This window comes from Camarhynchus parvulus, chromosome 4 (genome assembly GCF_901933205.1).
Source record: "Camarhynchus parvulus chromosome 4, STF_HiC, whole genome shotgun sequence".
NCBI classification, from domain to species: Eukaryota; Metazoa; Chordata; class Aves; order Passeriformes; family Thraupidae; genus Camarhynchus; species Camarhynchus parvulus.
Window position 1 is genome coordinate 37,714,765 of NC_044574.1, and position 24,645 is coordinate 37,739,409.

General features: G+C 37.9%; 1 protein-coding gene across 4 annotated transcripts in view; it reads right to left on the bottom strand.

Moving 5' to 3' along the window:
* Positions 1-24,645, bottom strand: part of CLCN3 (chloride voltage-gated channel 3) — a 60,329-nt gene that overhangs the window by 35,112 nt on the left and 572 nt on the right. For 2 of the 4 annotated variants that reach the window (XM_030946817.1, XM_030946815.1), the window contains exon 2: positions 14,787-14,962. In XM_030946817.1, the coding sequence (XP_030802677.1) occupies positions 14,787-14,946 (160 nt within the window). In that variant the 5' untranslated portion in view covers positions 14,947-14,962. Of the gene's footprint in view, positions 1-760; positions 991-14,786; positions 14,963-24,645 lie in introns of those variants that run through there. The other 2 variants (XM_030946816.1, XM_030946818.1) reach the window with 1 other exon arrangement.

Sequence of the window (24,645 nt, forward strand, 5' to 3'; positions counted from 1 at the left end):
AGGCATAACTTTTATTTCTGCTACAACTTTCAGAGCAAAATAAAATCTTTACAGAAGGTATTCTGCTTTGAATTTACAGTAAGAAACATTATAAAATGTAAGCTTAAAAGAGGATTTTTCCCCCTGAACACTGATAACACTTTTCCTTCTAGATCTGCTTCCTTACAAGCAACAGTGTAAAGAACCTCCCCTAAAGTACCAGTTCCTTATGAGTTCATCAATATTTGCTGAGCTGACACATGACCATTGCAGAGCTTTCCCTTGGCACAGCAGAGACGGCAACAACCGGTCAAGTCTTAAAACCAGGTACAGAAACTTCAAAGCCAGACAAACGCTGTTCCTATTCATGCTAGTGGAAGGCAGGTAAATGTTCTATTTAGTAACTCTAGCTAATTTGGTTGTAGTCAAGGACAAGCACAGTTTTTGGAGGCTTTCTTTTTCTGCACGAGATGGCTTTATTGATTAAAAAAAACACACACAAAAAAACCCGCGAGGGAGCGAAAGGCAAGCCTGCCACATATCGAAGATGGAGTCACAGGGCGATGAGATGCGAAGCAGGACTGATCTGCCCGCAGAGAAAACAATCCCTGACAACACAGGAACCAGCCAGAACTGAATTCTCCTCCCACAAAAGGCATCGGGCAGGCGAAAAAATGCAGTTCGATAATCAGCAAGCCTTTAGGTCCCCGTTTCAAACGCGGACAGCGGTCCCGCACGTACAGCTATGCAAACAAGTAACCCAAATGCCGATCCGGCATACCTCGTTTATGCAACTCCCGGAGAGGAATGCCGTCTCCTCCCCCTCCATCGTAGGGCAGATACGGATCGGAAGAGGCATCCATGGACGTGACGAACGCGAGGTCCGCCTGCCGGCTCAGGAGGGCCGCGGCATTCCTCACGCAAGGGCGGCCGCGGGGGCCGCAGCCATGTTCGGCCGGGCCCGGCCTGCGCCGCCGCCGTGGCTCTGCAGCGCCGGGCTCTGCGGAGCGGGCTCGGCCCCGCCGCTGATGTCAGCGCGGGGCGGCCCCGCCACCTGCGCCTCCCGCCCGCCACACGGACGGACGGACGCGGCTCCGGCCGCGCGGCACCGCCGCGGTGCTCACGGAGCGCCCGGCGGCAGAGGGCAGAAAGCCGCTGCAGCTCACCGCACATCCGGCCCCGCCGGCCGAAGGGCGGGAGGGAGGCGATCGCACAGGTGAACCCAAAGCTGCCACCCCGTCAACAGGTGAACGGTGGGGCCCGGCTCAGAAAAACAGGCAAATCGATCGCGACAGAGCTGCCCGTAGTTCCTGCACCTTCCTGGAACCACGCCTAGTGACGCTTCTAAACACCTATAATCGCATTTTATCTGGAAGGGAAGATTCATGCATTGCTGGGGGCTGGGGAGAAGCCTCTTCCTAGGCATTTTATTTACTCTATTCTAACATTAAAATGATTACCTCAAAGGAACAACAACATTAACCTGCCAAAAGCCAACACCTCTGCTCCACAGGATCAGCTCACCCCACTTTTGTCAACCTCCTATCCCTCATTCACATAGAACTTTCAGTCCTATAGCAGTGACTGACAGATTTGAACATGTGTCATCAAAAAAATTAAAACAGGAATTTAATTACATATCTAACTGAAATGGAGTAGTGTCTCATTTTTTTTGTGTGTGTGTGATTATTCTGGTATTACAACTGTATAATATCCATACTCACACTACAAAGCTTGGGGTGGGGGTGGAAGAAAATGTAATAAACACAAGTCCACACTTAGCTTGCATTACTCTACACATTGATAAAGTGGTCTGAGTCCCTTAAAAGTCACAGGCTCAAAATAGGCAACAGCCCACATGAATGCTAACCAAGGCATTCATGTGATGCATCATCAAGCCACGGCTGTTACAGCATTGGCAAAGCCCAAGCACTTCAAACAGCGGGATCTAAAGACAGGAAATCCTACACTGACTGCATGCTTCCATTTGAAACAGATACTACTTCATATTGAATCCATATACTATTTTATGTTTTATGTTTGATCTTGTCCTGGTCCTATCTTGCAATTGCGGATGAGAGCAATTGATAAGAAAGATATTTTACATGAGATTTCCATAGTTGGTTCAGTGGTAATGAAATACATATGGAAGGTATGCATAGTTTTTTCCTTTCTTCCCCTTCAGCAGGTAGCAAAGTTAAATATATTACATGCCTACTGCACAAGGCCAGCTTCCACTTCATTCACACAGCAAACAAGGAATTAATTTTATTGTGTATGCCTTTGCACCTCTGTAAGTGTGAACAAGTTATTTTAGTTTTCAAATGTATTAGTTTCTTAAATAATTTTCCATATATATTCTTAGGGAAGTAAGTTCTCTTATAAGCCAATGTTACAAGCTGTGTACTGCAAATGATCATTTTGAGGACAGACTAGGACATAAAGAAATGTTACATTTACTTCATAGGCTTGTAAATATACTAAATGTTAAAAAATATGTCTCCAATACAAACATTGAGAAAATGCTGGCATCTCTATAGGTGGAAAAACAAGTGAGAAAAGGGGGGGGAAATGAGCATATAGCAAAATATGTTTCAAAACCTTAAAGACTACCTTATCCCCAAGACAAAGGGAACCCTTGAGCCACAGATACACAGTTCTAAAAGACTGCTCCATTTGCTATCATCTATACAAACAAATGCTTTTTTAAGAGTGGCCTCCCACAAACTTTTTAACAAAAAATCCAGGATCTTTAGGATCTTGCACATGCAAATCTTTCGGAGCCATTATGCACTACCACCATTTATTTTTGCCTGTGAAAAGACAAACCTAAGCACCTCTTAGCTTCAAATTACTCCTATCCCTTATTTCCAGAGAAATACAACAGAAATCCCTGAACATTCTTAATTCCTTACCTCAACAGAACGTGGAAGTAGTCTGTAATCTTATTGTAAGGTTCTAAATAAAAAGTCATTCACAGCAGGAAGAAATACAACAGTTTCTGTAACCTGAAGCAAGAATTATTACAGAATGAATCGTTAGTGCATTTATTATATGTCATTTATCTATGACAACACTATAAATTCAACTTCATACTTGAGAGAATATTAAATTAAGGACTTGCATGAATAAAGTCTGGAAGATATCTCTACTTTAGGAGTTTGATGTGGTTACTGAAATTCTGGAATGTCTTACAACTGATAATAAAAATCAGTCACAGCAAAGAAATGGCTCACGTGTTGGCCTAAACCTGTTCATTGGACAAAGGTAAATGCAAAATTTCTGCCCAAGATTGAAATCCAGTTTGAGCTGGAAAAGGTGAAGGATATAACTTGTTCGAAAGTATATCTGATCAACTGTGGTTATGAGGGAAAGTCATAACAAGTCATCTGCAGTGAAAAATAGATGATTTCATATTTGCTACATGAAATTTCAAGAGTCCACCTAATACTAAAAAAGTATTCAGCTTTCAAAGGTCACTGCTTATAGACCGGCTGCCAAATACAGCCCTTTGTCTACTCTTAAAAAGCAGAGCAGTCATTTTCCCTTCTCAGTTACCAGCAGCTTGTGTTCTCATTGTTCATACCCATCATCACTGTGTGTATTCCCTTTCCTACAATACCATGAAAGGTGATTTTAGTTTTTGTGCTGTTTTGGTTTTCTTAAGAAAGAAAGATACTATGCCTACTAACATGATAAGCAGTCTTTTTTCTTTGTAAATATCTAAACACCTATGCAATTTAATCCTTCCAAATTACTCTTTTTCTACCTGATCTGAAAAAGTGCATGGCTTGAATTGACAACTTTACAGTCCAAAGAGTGTGTCAGTTATTTCCATTGTAAAGTTCGGTAAATTCCAAAATTATAGTCAGTGAAATGGTGTCTCTAGCTAACTATGTGTTTTGGGTATTATGGAGCACAAAGTATTATGAATACTTGTTGTAAGGCCTAAAGCACGTTTAACAATACCCTTATTTTAAGTGGCTGAGAGCACCTTCAAATTGCCAATTTACAACGTGTAACAGCTCACATGTAAACAGCAGGTTTGTATAGCAGCTTGTTTTCCAAATGTCATCGCAGTAATTATAGCCTAGGTCTCCATCCCAGAAATCCTCCATGCCCAAATAACTTCACACATCGGAGTGCTCCCATTGTTCTCTGCAGGCACAGGTTGTGGTTAAATATAACTTAGATGCACCTGTCTTTGCAGAAGTCCATTGTTCTGAAAATACTGGAATGTACACAGGTGACACACCTTTAGGGCATACTAAGAATGACAAAAGGCACTTCTATCCTCTCTCCACACTTTGTCTTTTCCGGTTTAGGGAAAGAATCATATTCAAGGCAAAGTATCTGACAATATAAGAACAAGTCAGAGGTTATACAAATCAGTTACACCCAGGGAAATATGTTTTGAAGGGACAAAACAAGGCCAATGAAACCCAAGCCTGCTGGAGGGAGGACCTTAATTCTGAAGCACTTCCCACCATTTCATATTAAAAGGTAAGCTAGGTTTAAAGAAGACAGCCAAGCACCTTGCTACATATAAAATAAACATGCTCTCACTTCTCCCAATTACTTGCTTTGTTTTGGTGACAGACTGTGTAACTTTGTCGTACCAGATAATGAAAATTAAAATAATGTCTTTTATGGAATTACAAATGTAAGTTTTGGGATGCTGAATGGTTTCATCAGCATAAAAACAGATGCCAAAAACGTGACTGATAATTACAAATGTTAGTCTGACTGATGCAAAAGATTTTGGTGACTCTTAACTGTCATTTTCTTTCCTATTATTATTCAAAACTAAAGCTTCTCTTCCAGCAGAGCTAGAAGATAATGTTCTTCTGAAAAATGCTACATATAAAGCACTCTCCAAAGTAGCTACCATCTCCGACCATTCCAAAAAGAATTTAACTCATACATACCTTCTCTTGAAGGGGGGGTCATGAAATCATCCATTTACAAGAGAGTGCCCAAAGCATACATAAAATGTCTCAAAACCCTCTGTGCCTCACCATTATTTTTCCTTCCAGCTTTACTCTCCTACCTTTTCTCCCAGTTTCTTGTTTCATTAACCCTCTTCTCAAACCATGCAGCCAAAATTAAGCCCAGGTCTAACCCCTCTACCAGGTTGATTTCTCTTAATGTCTCAGTTTACTGTCTTGCAGGTCCTTCAGCCTGACTTTGTTCATTCTGCATAAAACCATACAACTTTCTCATATGGGTCACACAGAGCCTTCTGCGAGAATATGAAAGATGATAAAAGGACAAGCACCGTTCTCTCAGTTCTAATTCCCAGACATGGTCCAGGATGATATAAAAAGATGCAACCACAGAAAATGGGGAGGAAAGGAAGAGAGAGAAAAAAAAGTACAGGTATACACAGCTTCAGATTGATACATAGTAAAAAATAAGGATAAATTATTTTGAAGCATTGTAAATTAGAGTCTTGAACTTCATTCCTTCATTGGCAGTATACAGAATTCTGTCCTTGATCAATGTATCAGGCTATATACAGAAGACTCTGTTACCATTACCACCTCATCAAAAACCTCAATAAGACAGACAGAAAACAAATTGAAAAATTTTAGAGCAAATATAATGTAAAAGCAGAAGAAAACAAATTTATAGCATATGCTGTTGAGTAGTTCAAGGAAGATGGGGTTTAAGTAACACAGAAGAAAAAAAAAACCTAGAAGAATGTGCACAGCAGTAATAACAGTAAGATTTTTCTCTATTTTCATTTTATCATACAGAAAAAATAGCTTCTTAATCACAGTTTCTTTGTTCATAATCACTTTCCCACAAATTTGTTACTTAATTTTGCTCACAATCATTTCACCCACCAGAGAACACTTTAGTTCAGGTTCTCACCTAATAAACTCACTTTTTACTGGCTGACCACAAGATTTTGTATTATACTCCTGGAGTTTTGTATAACTTCCAATGGTGCTTTTATTCACTGTCCAGACACAGAAGGTGGTAACTGAAGTCAAACCCAACCAGCAAACAGAATGCAGCAGAACAGGTCATATAGCCAAAAGCATGTTGTGTAATCAATTCTGAGACTGATTTCCCCTCAGGGAAGTTGAACCTTCACTGCCAACCAGGGAAACAGCAGTAAAGGTTTCCCACTGCCACACAAAACTTCAGGGCAGAAGAAAAAATAGACTTAAAAAGGGGGAAATAATAAAATAATGATGCAGCACTAACACCTAAGACCAAAAATAAACTGGGGGAAAAGAAAAAAAAGTTTGGTCCCTAAAGACTGGTTTGACATCTGGGCCCAAAACATCAAAAGCAAGGCTAGTCTCTCCATTTTCTTTCCACTTCTTTCTGGGCCTGCCTGTAACATTACTTAATACGTAACCCAGTGAGGCTGGAAGAAAAGACTTTATGTCAACAAACTGCATATAGCTACCAGGTGTGAGAGGTATGTGTTAGTCTTTTTAGTCTTTGGGGGTTTGTTTTGTTTGGGGTTTTTTTGTTTGTTTTGTTGGGGTTTTTTCTTGGTTTTGGGGCTTTTTTTTTTGGCTGGTTGATTGGTTTTTGGTTTGTTTTTTGGTGGTTTGTTTTTTTTTAATTTATCTGTTTCACACTGACATTAGAAATATATACTTCTCTGTACTAATCATGTGAGGAGGACTTGGAAGAAAAGCAAGATATTTTCTACAAACAAATTGCTCTGATTCTCTAAGAGTCTTTTAACTACTACTAAATTTTTTTCTGTACTTTTTGTTTACAGGATAGGCTTTTACTAAGAAAAAAATTACTGCTGCATTTTCACTTTTGCATATGTGTTCTTATACTCCAGTTTGCTAAAGCTGTAGTTAGAATGCATCAACAGGAAGATTTGGCATCCTTCCCTGAAGCTCACTTCTCCCCTTTCTCAGACTAGCCAAAATTCTGCCGCAGAGATTGTTCTATTTTTCCTCATACCTAGATACATACAAGGATCTAGGTCTTATCTGCTCCATTGCCCTTATTCTGTTTTAGGGCTGTTTACTGTTGGCCACTCTTTCCAATGTGGTGTTCAAAGCATATTGAGGGGATAAAATTCCTCCCTAGGCACAGCACTGTCCTGGCTCTGGCCCCACTCAGCGGGAGGGCCAGGACCACAACACTGTGTTATTCCATAGTACCTCACACCATGGCTGGGGCAGGGAAGTGGGACTCACTCTAATTCCCAAGAAAAATATTCCTTTCCAGTTGGGAAAACATGGCTGCACTAGGGTGCAGTCAGGTCAGGCTCTGAGGTGAGAATTTTTGCATGTGGATCATTCTCTTTTTTTGTACACATTTGTTATTACTGTTGTTGCTGTCACTGTTCGTTTTCTTATCCCATTGCTGTTTCCATTAAATTGTTCTTATCCTAAGCTGTGATTTTTGCCTTTTGTTCCTTCAATTCTCCTCTTCATCCACCCACAGGGGGGGCAGGAATGGGAGGGAAGGTGGAGCAAGCAGTATGGTTTGGAAGGTTTCAGTGGAGAACTAAACTGGGGAGTACCACTCCTAAACCACAACAGCCATATATATATATATATATATGGTAAGCTTACCTTCTATCTCTGAAAATATTACATCTTCTTCATAAATAATAAGCTTTGTGAACATAGTCTCAACAGCAATTCTGCATGTTGTAAATATATAATACTACATTATGGCAGGCATATTTGAATTCCATTAAACTATGGGCTCAGTACTTAGTAGTGGTCAGAATAAATTTGCTCCATTTCTAGGACATGACCATGCTCCAAATACTGTGTGAAGTTCTGACCCCTCCCTTAAATTAGAGATATTAGAAAGGGTCCCTCCCTTAAATTAGAGATATTAGAAAGGGTTCAGAAAGGGGCAGTGAAGAAGATCCAAAGGATGGGATAGCTACAAGGTCGGATCAACCAAATAAGAAGACCTCAACCTGAAAAAGACATGACTGAGGAGACGAAAAAATAAGTAGCAATGGAAATATAATTTTCACCATCTATTCTAATAGCAGTGACAGCACCACGCAATTCATGTGTTAATCCTTGTTAGTTTCTACATGCGTATGGCCACTGCATGATAGGCTTATCAGGGTATGCGTATTTGGCACAACAATCCTAGTTTCACGTCACCATGTCCTAGTTTCATATCAAACCTTTTCCTATCAACAGCAGTTTCACTTCAATAAGCTAATAACACCCCCTAAAACTTTTTGTATCAGCACAAATATTTTCTGCAGTTACAACTGTAGATGAAAACTAAAAAAACACAAGAGAGCTTAAGCACTTATGCCACACAGGGGTAAGTAACAGGGAGATCCATGTGTCAGCCCATGCTAACACATGGGCCAGTGTTCACCTAAGTAAGACTCTGGCATTTATATCTGTTCTCAGCAGTATTTATACCTGGATTTAGGTTCAAAATAAAGAAAAGAAGGTGGTGCTTCACATAAAACATAGCTAAGCTATGAGAGCCTGCAAGGGATGGTTTGGGTGCTAAAGAATTGCATTTGTGAGAAAAGCTCAGTTCAAGACAAATACACTGATAAAGACTAAAATTAAAACCCACCACTTAGACAAGAGGGGCCATCAGCGAGACAAAAAGTGCTCTACAAGTACTGTGGTGCCTATCTCTTACCCTGTTATTACTCTTCCTTAAGCACTGACATTTAACCCCTGCCAGAGACAGGATGCTAAGCTAGGTAGTTCTGTGGTTTGACTCAGTACAGCTGTTCTCATGTTTCAGGGACATCATGATATCCTCTTTCAGAATAATATTTCTGTTTAATCCAAGCACATGAAAAGATTCCACTTTAAAAAGCTAGTAAGCAAGAATATTCTCAAAGGCAGAAAACAAGAATACAGCCCAACATCAATTTGGGTAGAATCCTCTCTGCCTTCTTTGGCTGACTTGAGAGAACAAATCAAAACTAAAATGAATAAATGAAATATTATTAAATCTGTATAAAAAAATGTCTATTTAGTTCCTAAAGATTTTATAGACATATTATACTGAATTATTTTCTTTTACATTCCAGACTCATCTTTCTACATATATGCCATCACACTTCCTCTGTTTTCATTCCTTTGCTTGACACTATTCACACCGTTTGTCTGGGAGAGGGACATACACATACTAACACTACACCAAGCTGTCAAGTTGGGAACAACTTCCTCAGCAGCATCTGCTGACAAAGCCAATGTGCTAAAGCACTTCAGGAGAGCTACAGAAGGAAGCCAGCAAAATTATATAATATCAGAAAGAAGGAAAGAATGGATTATTAGTACTATAATTCATCTTCTTCCAAAGCATCACGCTCATGTGCTGACTAAATCTTTGGCAGGAAGGACCAGTGGGACCATTCAAGGACTGTTAGTGGGATTGACAAACAAGTCCTCGAAGAGCTGACCATGGTATTTATGAGATATTGAAATGATAATTATTTGTTTTCAAACATATAAGAGAACAAGAAACTAGTTGGTTACTAAAACTCTACACACACACTGCTGTAATTTCCATCCCTCAGACAGCCTAATGCCTAAACTAACTATCTAGCTATAACACCATAACAGACTGTTCAACTACAACAACATCAGGTGAATTTACATTTTGGACAATAACTACAAAGAAAAACCCAACCAAACAAACATTAGAGTTCAGGAAATCACTAGCATAATAAACAGATACTCACTGAAATTCACTCATTCTATAATGACATCCCATAGCTAAGACAAAACATTTTTTTCCTTAAACTAAGAATCTTCCGGTCAGCTGGGGAAGTGGTGGGGGGGAGGGGGGAAGAGAAGGGGTGTTAACAATAATTTTTAAATCTTGAAGAAGGACCTTGTTAATTAGCCCAGTTACCCATTTAAACATAATGTATAACAATTTCTGTTCCAGAGAGGTGGGCAAAATCAACTTCATGCATTAGTAATAAAAAAGTAGAAATCATGGTTTGATACTATCAGATATCCTGTGTTTAGCTGCATTAGTAGTATGAAACACAGGCAAAATGTCTGCAGCCTAACTACAATCCAACAGAAAAAAAGTAAATTATAACTAGTTACTGACAATTTAATTTCATTGCATTCTATCAATTAGCTGTGCCTCATGCTTGTCCTTGTGATCACAGCAAGTCATGTTATCTCATGCTTTGATCTGTATGGCATCATTTGGGGGTGAATATACTTCTTACAGCTCAATGGCAATGAGCTCTTTAATGCAAATATTGCTAACTTGGAAAATACGCTGTAAGTAACTCAGCAAAGTGACATTTCAAACTGTCATAATGACTGTTCAGTCAAGTCAGTTTTATAACACATGGATGTAATGAATGGATAATAAAAACAATGCCAAAGGTGCAAAATTACTTCAAAGGCTCTTCTTCGTATCAGCTGTGAACAACAGAAAGAATCCATTAAGGCAATTTCCACATATAAAGAATACAACAGGAACAGTAAGCTATTTTATTCTTCTCTTTGTATTCTTCCTTCTATTTATAAAGAGCAATAGCTAAATAGAAACAAGCACACATGTGAAACAACATTCACACGTTGCTGGAAAAGATAACTAGCTCTTGCTCAAAAAATTATCCCCTGCTGTGATACAAATGTCCTGATTATACTGAACTGCCTGCTCTTGCTGAAACTTGCATTCCTCAAATCATGTCATAATATTAGTTCACTACTATAAGATTTTTGGTGTTGGTATTTAAGGCACCAAAAATGGATTGTTTAGGTCTCTCTCTTTAGGCAAGGGACTCTAAATCATGGTTAAGGAGGTTTTAGGAGAGATACAGAGCTTTACACTATGACCTGCTGGCATACTCTTTTCTTTTCAGTGGCAATGAGAGAGTAGCAAGGAGGAGAGTAGAGGCTGCAGCAGCAGCTTTTGAATTACCAGTTTACAGGTTGTCATACTAAGGTTAAGTATTGCCAATTTTATGCTAACACCATATGTCAAATTGTAAACTGTCTCCACACTGAACTCACAATATAAGCAACTAAGCTCCTCAGCTGAAGCATGATCTTGATAGCTACCAAGAATACAAGCTCATTCAGGACTCAGATTCCCATAGACAGATCAAAGTACATCAAGATGTAAACACCAATGAGGTCATTTGTTTGACCAAACCATTTTTACTGTAAATAAGGTTTAATCATCTAATTTCAGAAAGTGCCTTGAAAAAACTGCAGTCTAACAGTACAAAAACCCACCTCCTACTTAGCTTGCCCTACACCTCAGTAAAAAACAGTCAAAACTGATGCAGTCCTCTCTTATCAAACAGCCCTCAATTCTGAGAAAAATTATGGAGACCTCTGGCATGACAGGATGACAAGAAGCATCCCTTCAAGGCAAGGCTTTGGTACAGGCCATCCAAGCCTCCACATGCATGGCCATGTGATTATTTAGCATGTTAAAATACAATACACTCAAAGAATTCACAATTTCATAATACCTACTTGTTCTCCATAACATTGCCACTGAAAATCTGTCATTCATGCAAAGAAAACAGCTACCAGGAAGCATAAGATGCATAGTACGTATATAATTACTATACATATGTATGTATTGGGTTTACAATGCTACATCATCACAATTTCTGTATTGTCCTCATATGAGACACTGAGGGACAGGTCACATACATGCTTTCAGATGGTGTTAAGAAAAGCAAGATTGCTGCACAGCATCAGTTTTAAGATAATGGTGATTACCCAACAGAGGACTATCCACAACCTTCCAAATAAGATAATTCTAAAAAGACAAATCACTATCAACTAAATATTAAAGAAACCTAAGAGTCCAGGTGATAGGACTTTCTGATTGATTACTCATTTCAGTTAATGTTCATTTGCTTAGTCCAATATAGTATCAAGGAATTTCCCACATAAGAAGTATATGAGGTTAGCATTCTTTCCCAACATCATCCAATTTCCACATGCTTTCAACAGAAGGCATATTCACCACTGTGTAAGAGCTTCAATGGTTTTCTAAAGCTCAGTTAAGTACTTAATATGAGTGGTAATGTGAATAGCAGTACAGTGCAGCTTTACAGAATTGCTGTCCTGAGAGCCAAGGGACTGAGCAAGCCTAGTGAAATAAGCACACTTCTGTTAACTTACTACCCTCTGAACAAGGGGAAAGACTACAATTACTTTAGAAATTCCACATTGTTAGACATCATCATACATCATATGTATGATGTACATATGTATATCATACATATGTATGATGTATGTATGTACATAGGTATGATGTACCCTCTACATCACATATGTGCAACTTAGGTTTCCATTTTCATTAGCTGAAAAAAGAAGATAAAGAAAGACTATTTCTTAATCCTTTGTTTTCTCCTCAATTCATACTCTTGATTTTTAAAAAAATCTGCAATTTTATAATTTATTACATAAACTGTAAAATGTTGATGCGCACTCTATTGTCCATGGCACCTAATGCAGATTGTATAAATTCACGTCCGTGCTCACCTGTACTACAAGCTTACATTCTGCAGCTATGCAGCTTTCCATTTATCCACATTATTTCCCCAATTCATTTGAACTACAGATACACTGTTGCCATTTTGCTAATGTTGCTAAGATACCAGGCTTATAAATTCTTCCAGCCCCACAGACTTAAACCACAGCATATTTTTAAATAGGGGGCGCTGATTTTGGCAGGGTTCACCTGCTAAAGCACAGAGCTAGACCTGAGGCCTCTGCATTCACATCATGCTCTGGAGGGCTGGGATGGTCCTGCCCTTCCTCAGGAGGTGAGAAATGTTCCATATTGTCCATATCGAATCCATCTGTACTTGGACTTAATGGAACAAAAATACAGCTAAAGGATAAGAGTATTTAAATAATAGTAATAATAATAATACAAAAAAAATCAAATGTTTGATGCTAAGTAAGAATTCCAAAATGAGCATGTGCAATAAAGCCCTTGTTTTGTCTAGTCAATGAGATTTGCTGTATTAAAAACACAGAAGAAAAAACACCTGTCTCATTTGGACACCTAAGGAATGAGAAACACAGATGTTCACCTCCTGAATGGAAGTTTATGTGTAACATTTTTCTAAGTATGTTCTTACCACCCAAAAAAGTAAACTAACATCAGATTCTGATTTACCAGTAAGATATTTATTATGATTTGCTGTACAATAAAACATTTTCCTTGTATGGAGAGACATAAATCACCATTCACTTAAACAAAATAATAGGGTTTATTGCTGCCTCTTACAGGGAGTCCAGAACTGGGGCAAGCAGGGAACTCATCAGCAAAAAATTAAAGTTCCAGGAAAGAAAATACATTCATATTCATGTACCAACCCACATTCTGTTACTTCAGTGTTAGAACAAGATGGGAGCTGCTGGCACATGCAGCAATTAGCACTGATTTTGACAACGCAAACAAAACAACCACCTCATCTGTTTGGACTCAATTTATGGATCTGATTTCACAACAAGTAAAGGGCAGAACAGTGGCTCTGAAACTATTTATTTTACTGTAAACTCATTTCTCCTTCATGCTTGAAGTGATGGAAATTATTTTTATGAGCAATAACTGGAATAGCTTCAGAATAGCTTTCAGTACTGGTTGTAAATATTATGATAGACAAGCAAGGCACTTAATTTATTAGAAGTGCCAGATACTTAGAATAAAGAATTATATACAGAAGCTAGCTGTTCACCTAATAATTTCCCAGCTCTTAAGCACTGGACTTTGAGCATGCTGGTGCTCTCCAAGTAATGTGCCAGAAGGAATATGTGGATTGAAGGTGTACTGGCTTGTGATACCTGTATTGGTATAGAAGTTAAACCACTGCGCATTCAAGGTATCTAATTAGAAAGAAGGAATACAGGTGAGAAGGATGCTTATAATGATATGGCACAACCATCTAGTACAGTGCCAAAATCCAACTGCTAAGTGCAGCAAAGGCAAAACATATGGAGGAAAAGGCACTGCAGGGAAGGAAAACAACTAAATGCTAACAGGAGAAAAGGAAAAGGCAGTAAAAAAGCAAAAAATACAGAAAGCAGAGGTTGATTTTAAACAAAGTGAGAGGAAGTGACCAGAGTCTACATTTAACCAAGCTTAGTATCTTTAACAGGAATTACCTTCTTTCCCTCCTTCAGTTCACCTCTTTGACTATTGCTAAATGAATGTTAATACTTTCACTACCTGAACTGTTTTCTTAAACTAAAAAACAAAAGCTTCCCAGTTCTTTCTTCTTTGTATTACTTCAGGGCTTTTATAGTGTTCACTGTAGAAAGTTCTCTTTACAACTTTTTATCTAGTCAAAAATTCAGCTCACATTGTGCTTTCTGTTGCTTCTAACAACACTCCTACTTTTGGCTTTTGCCGCTGCTTTACAGAGGTGAAGCTGAATGAATCAGAAGAGATCTCTAGAAGTAATGATTAAAACAGCCTGTTAATTTTAACATCAAAGAAACATTGGAGACATTGAGACTTCCAAAATCCCACTGCAGAGAAGAAAGACCAGGTAGCTGCAGAATAGCCATCCTTTTACCTGGCAGCAAGTTTTCGTTTGTCAGCAGCATGTTAACATCTGCCTTGTATCAGAAGTCATCCCACACAATGTAATTGTTAGGCAAGCATACAGAAGAATGTTCAACCCCTTTCAGGTTGAAAGCCTCTCTCTGAAGGACAGATCAGCTTAACAGAAAAGGGTCAGATTTGCTCATATAAAACCAAAACAAAATAAAACCAACAAAAAAAACCCAATCAAACAAACAAAACAAAAAACCCCACAACACATAAAAACACAGCCCAGAGAAACTTTTAAGCTGAGATTAACTTACCAATGGATGCATCACCATCCAAGAGATTGTCATCTTCAGAGGTCTGAAAATCCATAATTACACCTGCTCCATCTAAAAGCTCCTCATCGCTGCTTGCGCTAGTTATGCTGTTGTAACTGTTTCGATAGTAGCCTCTATGAAACAGCTGCTCAGACTCCATTTAGCTGCTTTAGAACCTGTATGTATACACAAAAAAAGAGTTATTTCCTATTTGAATAGTCAAAAAACACTAAGAAATTTGTATCAAAATAAAAAAGAGTATTTCATGTTTTGGGGAAAACTTTTTATGGTGACAATACTACTACAAGTTACAAATGGTAGCAGCAATACAGAACAAATATAACCAAACAGAAGAACAGAGAGTAAAGCAGGATATCTTACCTGTTATGACTAGAGAGAGCAAACAAAGTAATGAGCACTTAGGCATAGCATATAGTGGAAAATCTAATTAAATAGAGTGCAGGCAGGAAGTACATTGGTAAAGGAGAACAGTGAACAAACAGCTACATTAATAGCAGAAAAAGCATGTAAGGCTGTGCAGTTTTCTGCAGTCTAGTACCATAGGCACTTTTCTGCTCTCCAACGTCAGACATCCTGCTTCTCTTTCAAGCTCTACAATTAAAAGGTCAAGCACAGAAGCGAGTCAGCTGAGGGAACCACTTCCCAGTGCAGACACGTGTCTATGGAAAAGACAAAATATGCCAGTAAAAAACGCAGATTTACAAGACATTTGCTGACAGCAGATCCAAGCAATCAGTAAATCTCCAGAATGTGCTCTGTTATCCCACAAAAACACTTTTCTGTATCTCAAAGGAAAAACAAAAAAGGCAGCTAAGGCTTGTTATTTTCCCAGAAGGGGGGTAGATTGAAAACTTTAAAGTACTCTTCCAAATTACAAATTTGCTTTAAATAGTTCAAAATCAAAAACAACTAAAAAACCCCAACAACAAAGAACCCCACAAATACAATCAACACAAAAAACCACAAACAAATAAAAAATCAGAATGACTGATCTTAACAAAAGAGCTCTTTTTCAAACTAAGAATCCTGATTAATTAAAAAATCAGTGTCAAATTCAATTTTTCTGTTCAGTACTAACTACTAAGCTAAAAGGCAGTCATCTGTCCTCTAACTCTCATACATCTTCCAACAAACCCTACTAGAGTACAGCACTTAGTGAGAATGCTATGCACCCATGAAGCAAAAAGAGATGTAATGAAAATTATCAACACAAGCTTTACACATAAGAACACAGGAGAGAAAAGTGGTGACAGGAACCAAAGAGTAATTTGCTGAATAATTCTGAAAATAATACAGAATTTTAAATGGTTTAACTGTTGAGAACTTTCAAAAGTAACTATTTGTTATAAAATAGTCAGACTATATATATAGAATCTTATTTTTAAGTATCCTTATAGTATATTTAAGTATAGTTATTTAAGTATTTTATGCATATTTCAAGAACAGACAAATAAAATGACAGAGACACTTCCCACACCCATTCTTAAATTAAAATTTTAACTTGTATCCATATATGTATGGGAGTCTATGCCAGAACACCTGCCCAAAACATGAAAGCAGAATTAAGCTTTCATCACTAAATTCTAAACCTCCCATATTAAATTAATTTAAAATACATATTTTTAGTTATTAAATAAAGCTGCCCTTCAGAAAGAAATTTTAACCTCAGAAGTTACAAGAATTTTACAATAGTTCTAAAACAAAGGCTGTGTTTCGGCCACTCCTTCTCTTAGTCTCACCAGCATGAAAATTACATTTCCATTTTTACCACAGACTCATCATATCTAGCTTTCATTTATTTATTCTGTCTGCAACATGAAAATATTTAAGCAGGATGAGACCATCACTCATCTTCCAAACTCTGGGTTTGGAAAATGGGTGAATGAGTTGTGAGGAATTTCTCACTGTATTTTTTAGACCACTAGAAGATTATTTTTTAGCAAAAAGGCACCAAAAAAATCTTAACACTTCAAGTTAAGCTTCAACCACAAAAATTCTTAAGAATACTCAGTTATTCAAACTTGAAATTTAGGGAATGGTTATGCTAACCTTTGCAGAAATACACAGGCAGATCATTCTTTGTAGCACTCAAAAAACCCATCAAAACCTTTTTTTCTTTACTGTGATGCACTGAGACAGCTTGCCCAGAGAAACTCTAGATGCCCCTTTCCAGGAAGTGTTTAAGACCAGGTTAGATGGGGCTTTGAGCAGCCTGTCTAGTAGAAGGTGTCCCTGCCCATGGCAGGAGGGCTGCAACTGGATGATCTTTAAGGTCCCTTTCAACCCAAATCTTTCTTTGATCCTTAGGAAAGGATCTTGGTCAATTTTTAGGTCATCTTTGGAAAAACAAAGTTAGGAAGAAACACTGCCAGTTAACTGAAGCTATTTGAGTTTTAAAAAAAAAAAAAAAAAAAAAAGAGTTTACGTAGTAGATTCCCAGTGCCTTGAAATAGACGACAAAAAGCCAGTTTCCAAAAATATCCATAGGTAAAGCTTAGATTAGTTTCATTCACAGCTGCTTCCAAAATAAAACCATGCATGGAGGAAAGAGACCTACTCAAATATGAACAGAACATAGACAACCACAGGAAAAGATAATACTTGTAAAGCACAGTCTTAGCTTTAAAACTGCAACAAAACCTCTCAGTATTCATATTCATTCAGTTCTACTGAATCTTAACAATCTTAGTTAAAAACAATATAACAACCGCCTGAAAAGTTTTTTCATTTTTATGACAAATACCAGTAGAGAATATCATCACTATAGACCTGATCTTCACAAAACAGAACCCATAATAAATTTTGAAATCATTTTGATACTTCTTTTTATCTCCTTAGCTTTAAAAAAAAAAAAAAAAAGAAAAAAAAAAGGAAGCCAACAAAAAACCAACTAAAACCTGAGAGTCTAATTACCGGATGAATACCAAACTCATGCTCCTGGTCATATGATGATAAACATTAAGGGCATTGACTTCAGTTTGTATAAATTATTCAAAACCACTGCATTTCCACTCCCTAAAATGTCATAACCAGAAGGATTATGGCTACCCATATTGTGACAGCTGAAGAATTATACCCAATGGCACAAAGATATCAGCCTGTCTCATGGAAGGCATTGCTTCTTTCACACCCAGTCACTAATGGGAGTACTTTTTAATGGCATGTCACATTTACCAAGTTACTAATGTGAATACTTTATAGCACTCAACCAAACTGGCTGGATTAGCTGAAAACTCCAACTTAAGCTTACTGAACTGACCCCATTTATGGATACATAAGAGAAAACTGCTATCAGAGTTGAAGAGTAGTCTCCCGCACAGTACAGTAAGTAACAAGCAGCTCTATGAGTGGTAAAGTCTTGGAGGGGTTTTCAGCCAACAGTTTAAAAAGAAGGAGAGAAAATAAAAAGAAAAGCTAACCACATAATCCCTCAGCATGAACCTGAACTAAGTATGAAAGCAAGTATGACTCAAAAGCTTCAGCTTCACAGGCAGGTACTGGTCCTTAGTCAAATCACAGTAAACAACTGTGTCCATGGCTGCTGCTTTGGAGCAAGCCTAAAATACATGAAAGATACAGTACTAATTTCTAAACCAATGGGTCAGTACCTACAGGTGTAAATATTCAGTCCAGGAAAGAAAAGATCAAGAGTTCCCTCGACAAAAAAGATAAAAATCTCTGGTGTCCCTTCTGTGATCGTATTCAGATGAAAAATAACATTGCAACTCGTTAAGATAAATGAAAGGTAAAACCCATCCTCCTATTTTGAAGGGCAGGAACTATGAAGGCAGTTTCCATTGTAGACAATGTAACTTCTGTTTGTTGAGTCTTGGTCATTTTCTGTTTGATGAAAAGACACTACAGCAGTGTCTCTTTACAGTTTTTAAAGGCTTTTGCTTTTTTTTAATGTGGACTTGTGTTGAAGTCATCTGAGGGTTATACAATGGAGCAGAGCTTTTACACACCACCAGAAATCTCGTTAATCATGCTACTTTTCTTCAACTCATCAGAAAAATGTACTGAGCAGTCCCTAACTATGTGCACAGATTCCTAAACTCAGGGTCATACCTGAGTTGAGAATCCTTCAGACAATTTCGTTCAAGTTCAATACAGTTCAGGATTGTCAAATTGGAACGTGAAAAAGCACCACTATCCTCAGCTTTACTCCAAGCATCTTCTCAATAACAGCAGCAACCACCGATTTTTAAGGTTTATATTAAAATTTCTTTAGAGATACAATAAAGCCCATGAGATCAAGGAAAAAATCCTATAGAGCTCTCCAAAACACAGCACAGGCACAGGACCACTACTTGTGAAATCTTGTGGGGACCCCTGGTGGTTCTTGGTCCTTATTCTCCCTACTAACAATTTCCAGCCTCAAAGGAGTGAAAAAACCACCAGGTAAAGAGGAACATATCCCTTGTACTCTGTCAGAAGTAACAACCCTTTGGTCACCAGAAACAAAAAAGGCTGGGCACTCCTCTTGGTATGTGCAACTGTAGAATCCCAGAAGATAAGGGGCTAATGTGTATGTCTCAAACAGTGATAACTGGATGGCTGTGGAGCCAGCCAGGGATTGTTGGTAATAACAGACAATTGTTGGTACTGACATGAGAAATAACAACTTGGCTGGAGAAGGGGCCATGCAGAGGTAGGGCAGCACTCCTCTGGAACAAACATCCTCAGTCTAGTTCCAAGAGAGGCACAATATAGCACAGCGCAAGCACAGCAATGAGGCCAAGGTTTGGGCACGGACTGTAGAGAGGGATCCAAGACTATCCCAGATCCCTGAAGCTCTCCAGCCCATTTCCAGAAAGGTCTGAAAAAATGGACTGCACACAACGGGTAATTTGCACAGAAAACAAGAAACCTGCCTTCCTGGTGAGGAAACCTATCTATTAAAAAGTACCCCCAAAAAGTACCCTGGACATCTCATCAGCTGTACTGATGCTGGAACCAGGACTAGTGATCTCTTTTTCTCTCTTCCCTTTCACCCTATCCCTTTATCCAAAACCCAGTGCCACGCACTTATACAGATTAACATTGCATCACACTGCAACATCATGCCAAGTGTCTAATGCACTGACAAAACTTTCTGATTGTTTGCAGACTCTCTGACTTTTGTTGTTCCTTTTGACTACGAGCATTTATGAATCTTGAGTGCTTCCTTCCCATTAAGGGAGAGACATCACAGTAGCAGAGTGATAAACTGACAGATGCAGTAAGTACAGCTATTTAAACTTCAAGGCCAGGACTGCTGACAACAGACTTTGCTTCTTGCTCTGGTTCCTCTCAAGCAACAGTGTTAAGGCAGTGAGGTGAGGAAGGACTGATCTGTGATCAACACCTGGCTTGTGCTCATGGCTGACATCCTTTGCTTGACTACACAGAAGCCACCTCATTTTTTTAAAAACAGCTCTCCCAACCATTACTGGTGGCAATTGTGGTAATTTTCAAAGGATGAAATAAATATACAAATCTTTTCAGAGAGACCTGTGAACGTCTAGTGTTAATAAACAAGACTGTTAGTAGCCTGTTCCAGCTTTTTAATAAAAACAGATATTCCAATTAAAGGAGATGGAAAAAAAAAATCAAAAGGTTGTTAAGATTAACAAATGGCACCAAAGCAAAGGATTTCCTAAATCAAGTGTGTTAGTAGTTCAGAATGCACAGCAAGTTGCCCTCACTTGAATATTCTTCTCTCCAGCTGTAAAACTTAGTTGAAATGTTGGCAAGGGCATTGCTAAAATTATCTGTATTTCATCAGGGTCTACAAATGGTAGACAAGTTTCTGGCAGGAGTGTCTGGAGAGAAAATTACTGTTCAATAGTGGTATCAAGTTAAAAACAAGACTCATGGTGGGTATTTTATGAGGAAAAAAAGAAATTGGGTTCATATGAGATTTTTAATATTACCAAAAAAAAAATCACCTATAGTGTACTAAAAGGCGTTCAGCTAACAGACAGCAAAGAAGGTGAGTTATCTTAAATGTGTTGTTATATACCCACAGAGATGAGGTCAGTTCACTGAGTTCATAGATCAAATTTATTAAAAATAATCTATCCTCTACCTACCCAAAGAAAATAAACATTCTTTAAAATTTCTTAGGAATAAAAACTGAGATTTTTCTAACTGTGGTAATGACATAAGTACTTAGTGCACAGATTGTTAGGTCTTTTCAGATGTCTTAGAAGCTTTACTGCCTAAGTTAAAAGAATATTTGTGTCTCAGCACAAAACAAATGAAAACTGCTAAGTCTGTAAGATGAACAGTAACACAAAATTGTCTGCAAGACTAGAAGCAAAAAAAGTCAAATAACAGTTAAAGAAATCTTCAATTTTCTTTCCTAGATATACTCTGGAAATCTGTAGATTCAGTTTTCAAAATCGGAAAATGAATGTGCTTGGAAGCATATGGAGAACAGATTTTTTTCCCATCATATACATGAGACAAATTAAAAGCGGAAAACTCAGGGGAAAAAGCTGCAGTAGATCAAAAACTGCAGATAACACATCAAAATCCAAGAAATCTGGCAGAGAACACTAATTTGGAGATAAAAGTGGAAGGAATTCAAACACAAACTTATCTTTCAGGAAAACAAGTATTTGAATTTAAACTGGCAGGATGTCAAAATATTAAATCACCCCAGTAGCTCTATCTGGAATTTAAACAAAGTACTGAAGTGAAATGCCATTTTTACTATTTCAATTAGGAAACATTTCTTCATTGTACTTATTGCAGTGTGAACATGCTAAATACACATTTGAGTACTTTATCTCCTCTGAAATTTTTAGAGAAATTTATTAAAATATGTCAAAAATAAGGAGAAAAAATAACAAAGGTTATTTAACTTAAGCAAAGGTTATTTTTATCAAAGGGTTTGTGCTTCAGGACTGAAGTTAATTCACTTTTTCATTTACTAGTCCTCCTTAGCCCCACAAAGTAAACACAATCTAATCCTGTAACTAGAAAGCCTAAGGAAAATGCTTAACAAACAAAACAGCTGAATGCCTAGAAAGTTCAAGGGGAAAATACCTGACTACAGACCACACTCTTTGCAAGTTATTAAAAGTAACTGCTGGTACCCACTATGAAGTTATAAATTCTTTTCTTTACATTTCCAGGAATATACACTCAAGACTACCTACTACATAATACAAACTAATAAGGGTACTCCAGATGTAAACAGATTCATAACCACTTTAACAGTTTTGCCAAGAATTCTATTATGCATGAAGCCTATGAATCACTTAATCAACTTCCTTCTCCAATAATAAAAAATATCAGTTCATTATGTATGTATTTATTTCATTAGTATTTATTAATTACTAACTCAACAATTTACATTTTTCGGTTTCTATGTTTCTAAAGCAGAGCACATTTCCCAGCAGAAAAAAAAAAAAATCTGTTTACAGCCCTCTTATCATAGTCAATTTAAAAGAGTATTGTTCTGCCTAGACTTTATTCTCTCACCTGACTTTTCATAAAGGCTTCCAAAAATCAAAAACAAGCTTCAAGTTAACTCTAAAAATTTGTAATTGTCAACTTTCTACTATTCTGAGCATCTCTAGTTTGCAAAGCTTGGCATATACACAAGCACAAAGTACTGTATTGCAGAGCCTCCTCATCCACAAGTGAAATAAAAAGCTGAGCTGACACCTGAACAGCTTTAGCAAGTCAGACAACACAGAACCTGCACTATAAAGTTATGATATAGGGGAACAACTGCAACAAGGAGGGCAGGACTGGGAACTTGCTCACAGGTATTAAGCTGAAATCTTAGTTTTGGGAAAATAAGCAGGGAGAGTACAAAAACAGTTCCATGCACATGATCACTGCCACTGCTGACAACTTTTGGAGTTTATTGGGTTACTGCTGCTCTCAAGGTGCCAATGCAAGAAATTTAGGAATGCGCAAAATAGGGTGAGAATTAGGAAATTGGCACGATCACTTCTGGCACAAATCTCTTCAGCATCAGAGCTTCTACTCTACTTTTTAAATTTATGACCAAGTTAAAAATATCCCTACTGCCAAATTATTATAAGACTTTACCCTGAAATCTTGATCTGTATAGTTACACCTATTCACATGCATATGAAGTCAGCTAAATAAGAGCAGGAAAAAACTATCTCAATGTTCCTAGAATGCCTTTTGGCAATGGTTGTGAACTTGGAACAGCTGTCCCAGCTTTAGTGCTCAAACTCAAGGAATGCAACTTTGCTGTTCAAGGTAAGACACACACACACAGATCCCAAAGCAAAGTCTGTGTGAGGGGGAAAGCCAAACTGTATATTCAGTGAACAGGAGAGGATATATTACACAGCCAGACCCACTTGTTCATAGAATAACCAGCACAGTGGGTTTTCACTTGCAAGTTACTCAAACATCAATTTGCTACAAATGTTTGCGTGCAAGAGACCAGAACAGGAAATATAAACATGGTCATGAGAAAAACGATGACAAATTCATAAAATAAAGTGGTTCAGGGCAATGCAGTCACAAAGAGCAAAGGCCAACAGCTTCAAGTGTCTTTCCTGGTCAAGAATTTGCATAGGTTTGTTCTTACTACAAGGGGAGAAGAGGGAGGAAGGGGGGGAATTTTACCCAGGATTACTCTAACTTGAAAGTCTGCACCACAGAGAGAACAGTGGAATAGTAAACGACTCAAAGAGGGCACTTTAAAAATTTGGGCAAAGAAAACCTTGGAATACAACCAGTAAAATATGTTTCTAGAAACATTACAATACACATTCTGTATAACATCTACCATTATCAGGCAAAGAATTTTTAGGACTGACATACCACATACCAATACTAAACAGAAGCAAACGAGAAACAAGCTCCATTTTTCTGAACACCATGTAAATTCTGTTTTCACATGTGTTGCAGAGAGATGCAGAGTCACTGTATTTCAAGCCATAAGTTTCAAGCTATCCGTAGTTTTTCCAGAGCAGAGTCCTTCCCACTCTGACAACTTTGCAGCAAGTTTACATCCGCTTGCCAGCCAAAGAGACAAGACATCAATTTTACAGTAGTTAGTGAAAGACTTATTTTAGCAAAAGTGATAGTGACAGCTGGTGAGTTCTCTTTTATTATTCTTCACAAAGGTATGTTTCCTACAATGCAAAAATATTTTTTAAAATTTTACATTACAGCATATTGACATTTCCTTAAATAGAGAAACAGTTTTGATGACTATCTGCTTTCAAATCTGTCATACCAACACATCCTTCATTCAAATAGCTGTATCTGCAAAGAAGTATCTCTGTTGCTAAGGGATACTGAAAATAAACCCCTTCACAGGTCCACCAAAAAGAAAAGCATCTAAAAGCAAAAAGCACACATTCACCTGACAATTTCTTCCACAAACTGCACCAGAAGCTTTAGAGGTCCCACAACCTCAAGAGTGAGGTGCAAGTCCTCACACCCAAATGACTACCATTTACCAGTATGTTGCCAAAAATATTTAAGCATCTAGTCTAACATAAGTTAGACCCAGAAACATTTTAAATTTGGTTGTAAGGCCCTATTTTACCTAGTTTAGTACTTTAAAGTGTGACACAGCAAATTTACTACACTACACTGAACATAGTTCACTATCAGCACACGATTTTCCACTGTCACATTCATAGCCATTCATTTCAAGTGAGAATTGATACACACTTGTTTTACAGCCATTTCCACGGTACTGGCTAGGTCAGGGAGGAATTTTGGTCAAGTAGGGAAGATAATATGAAAGAATGCACTCAATATTCTGTTTTAACCTCACTGACCTGCGCACCCATATAATTATGAGCCCATTACTTCTCTCCCTTGTCTAAGAGCAGCCCTACGAGCC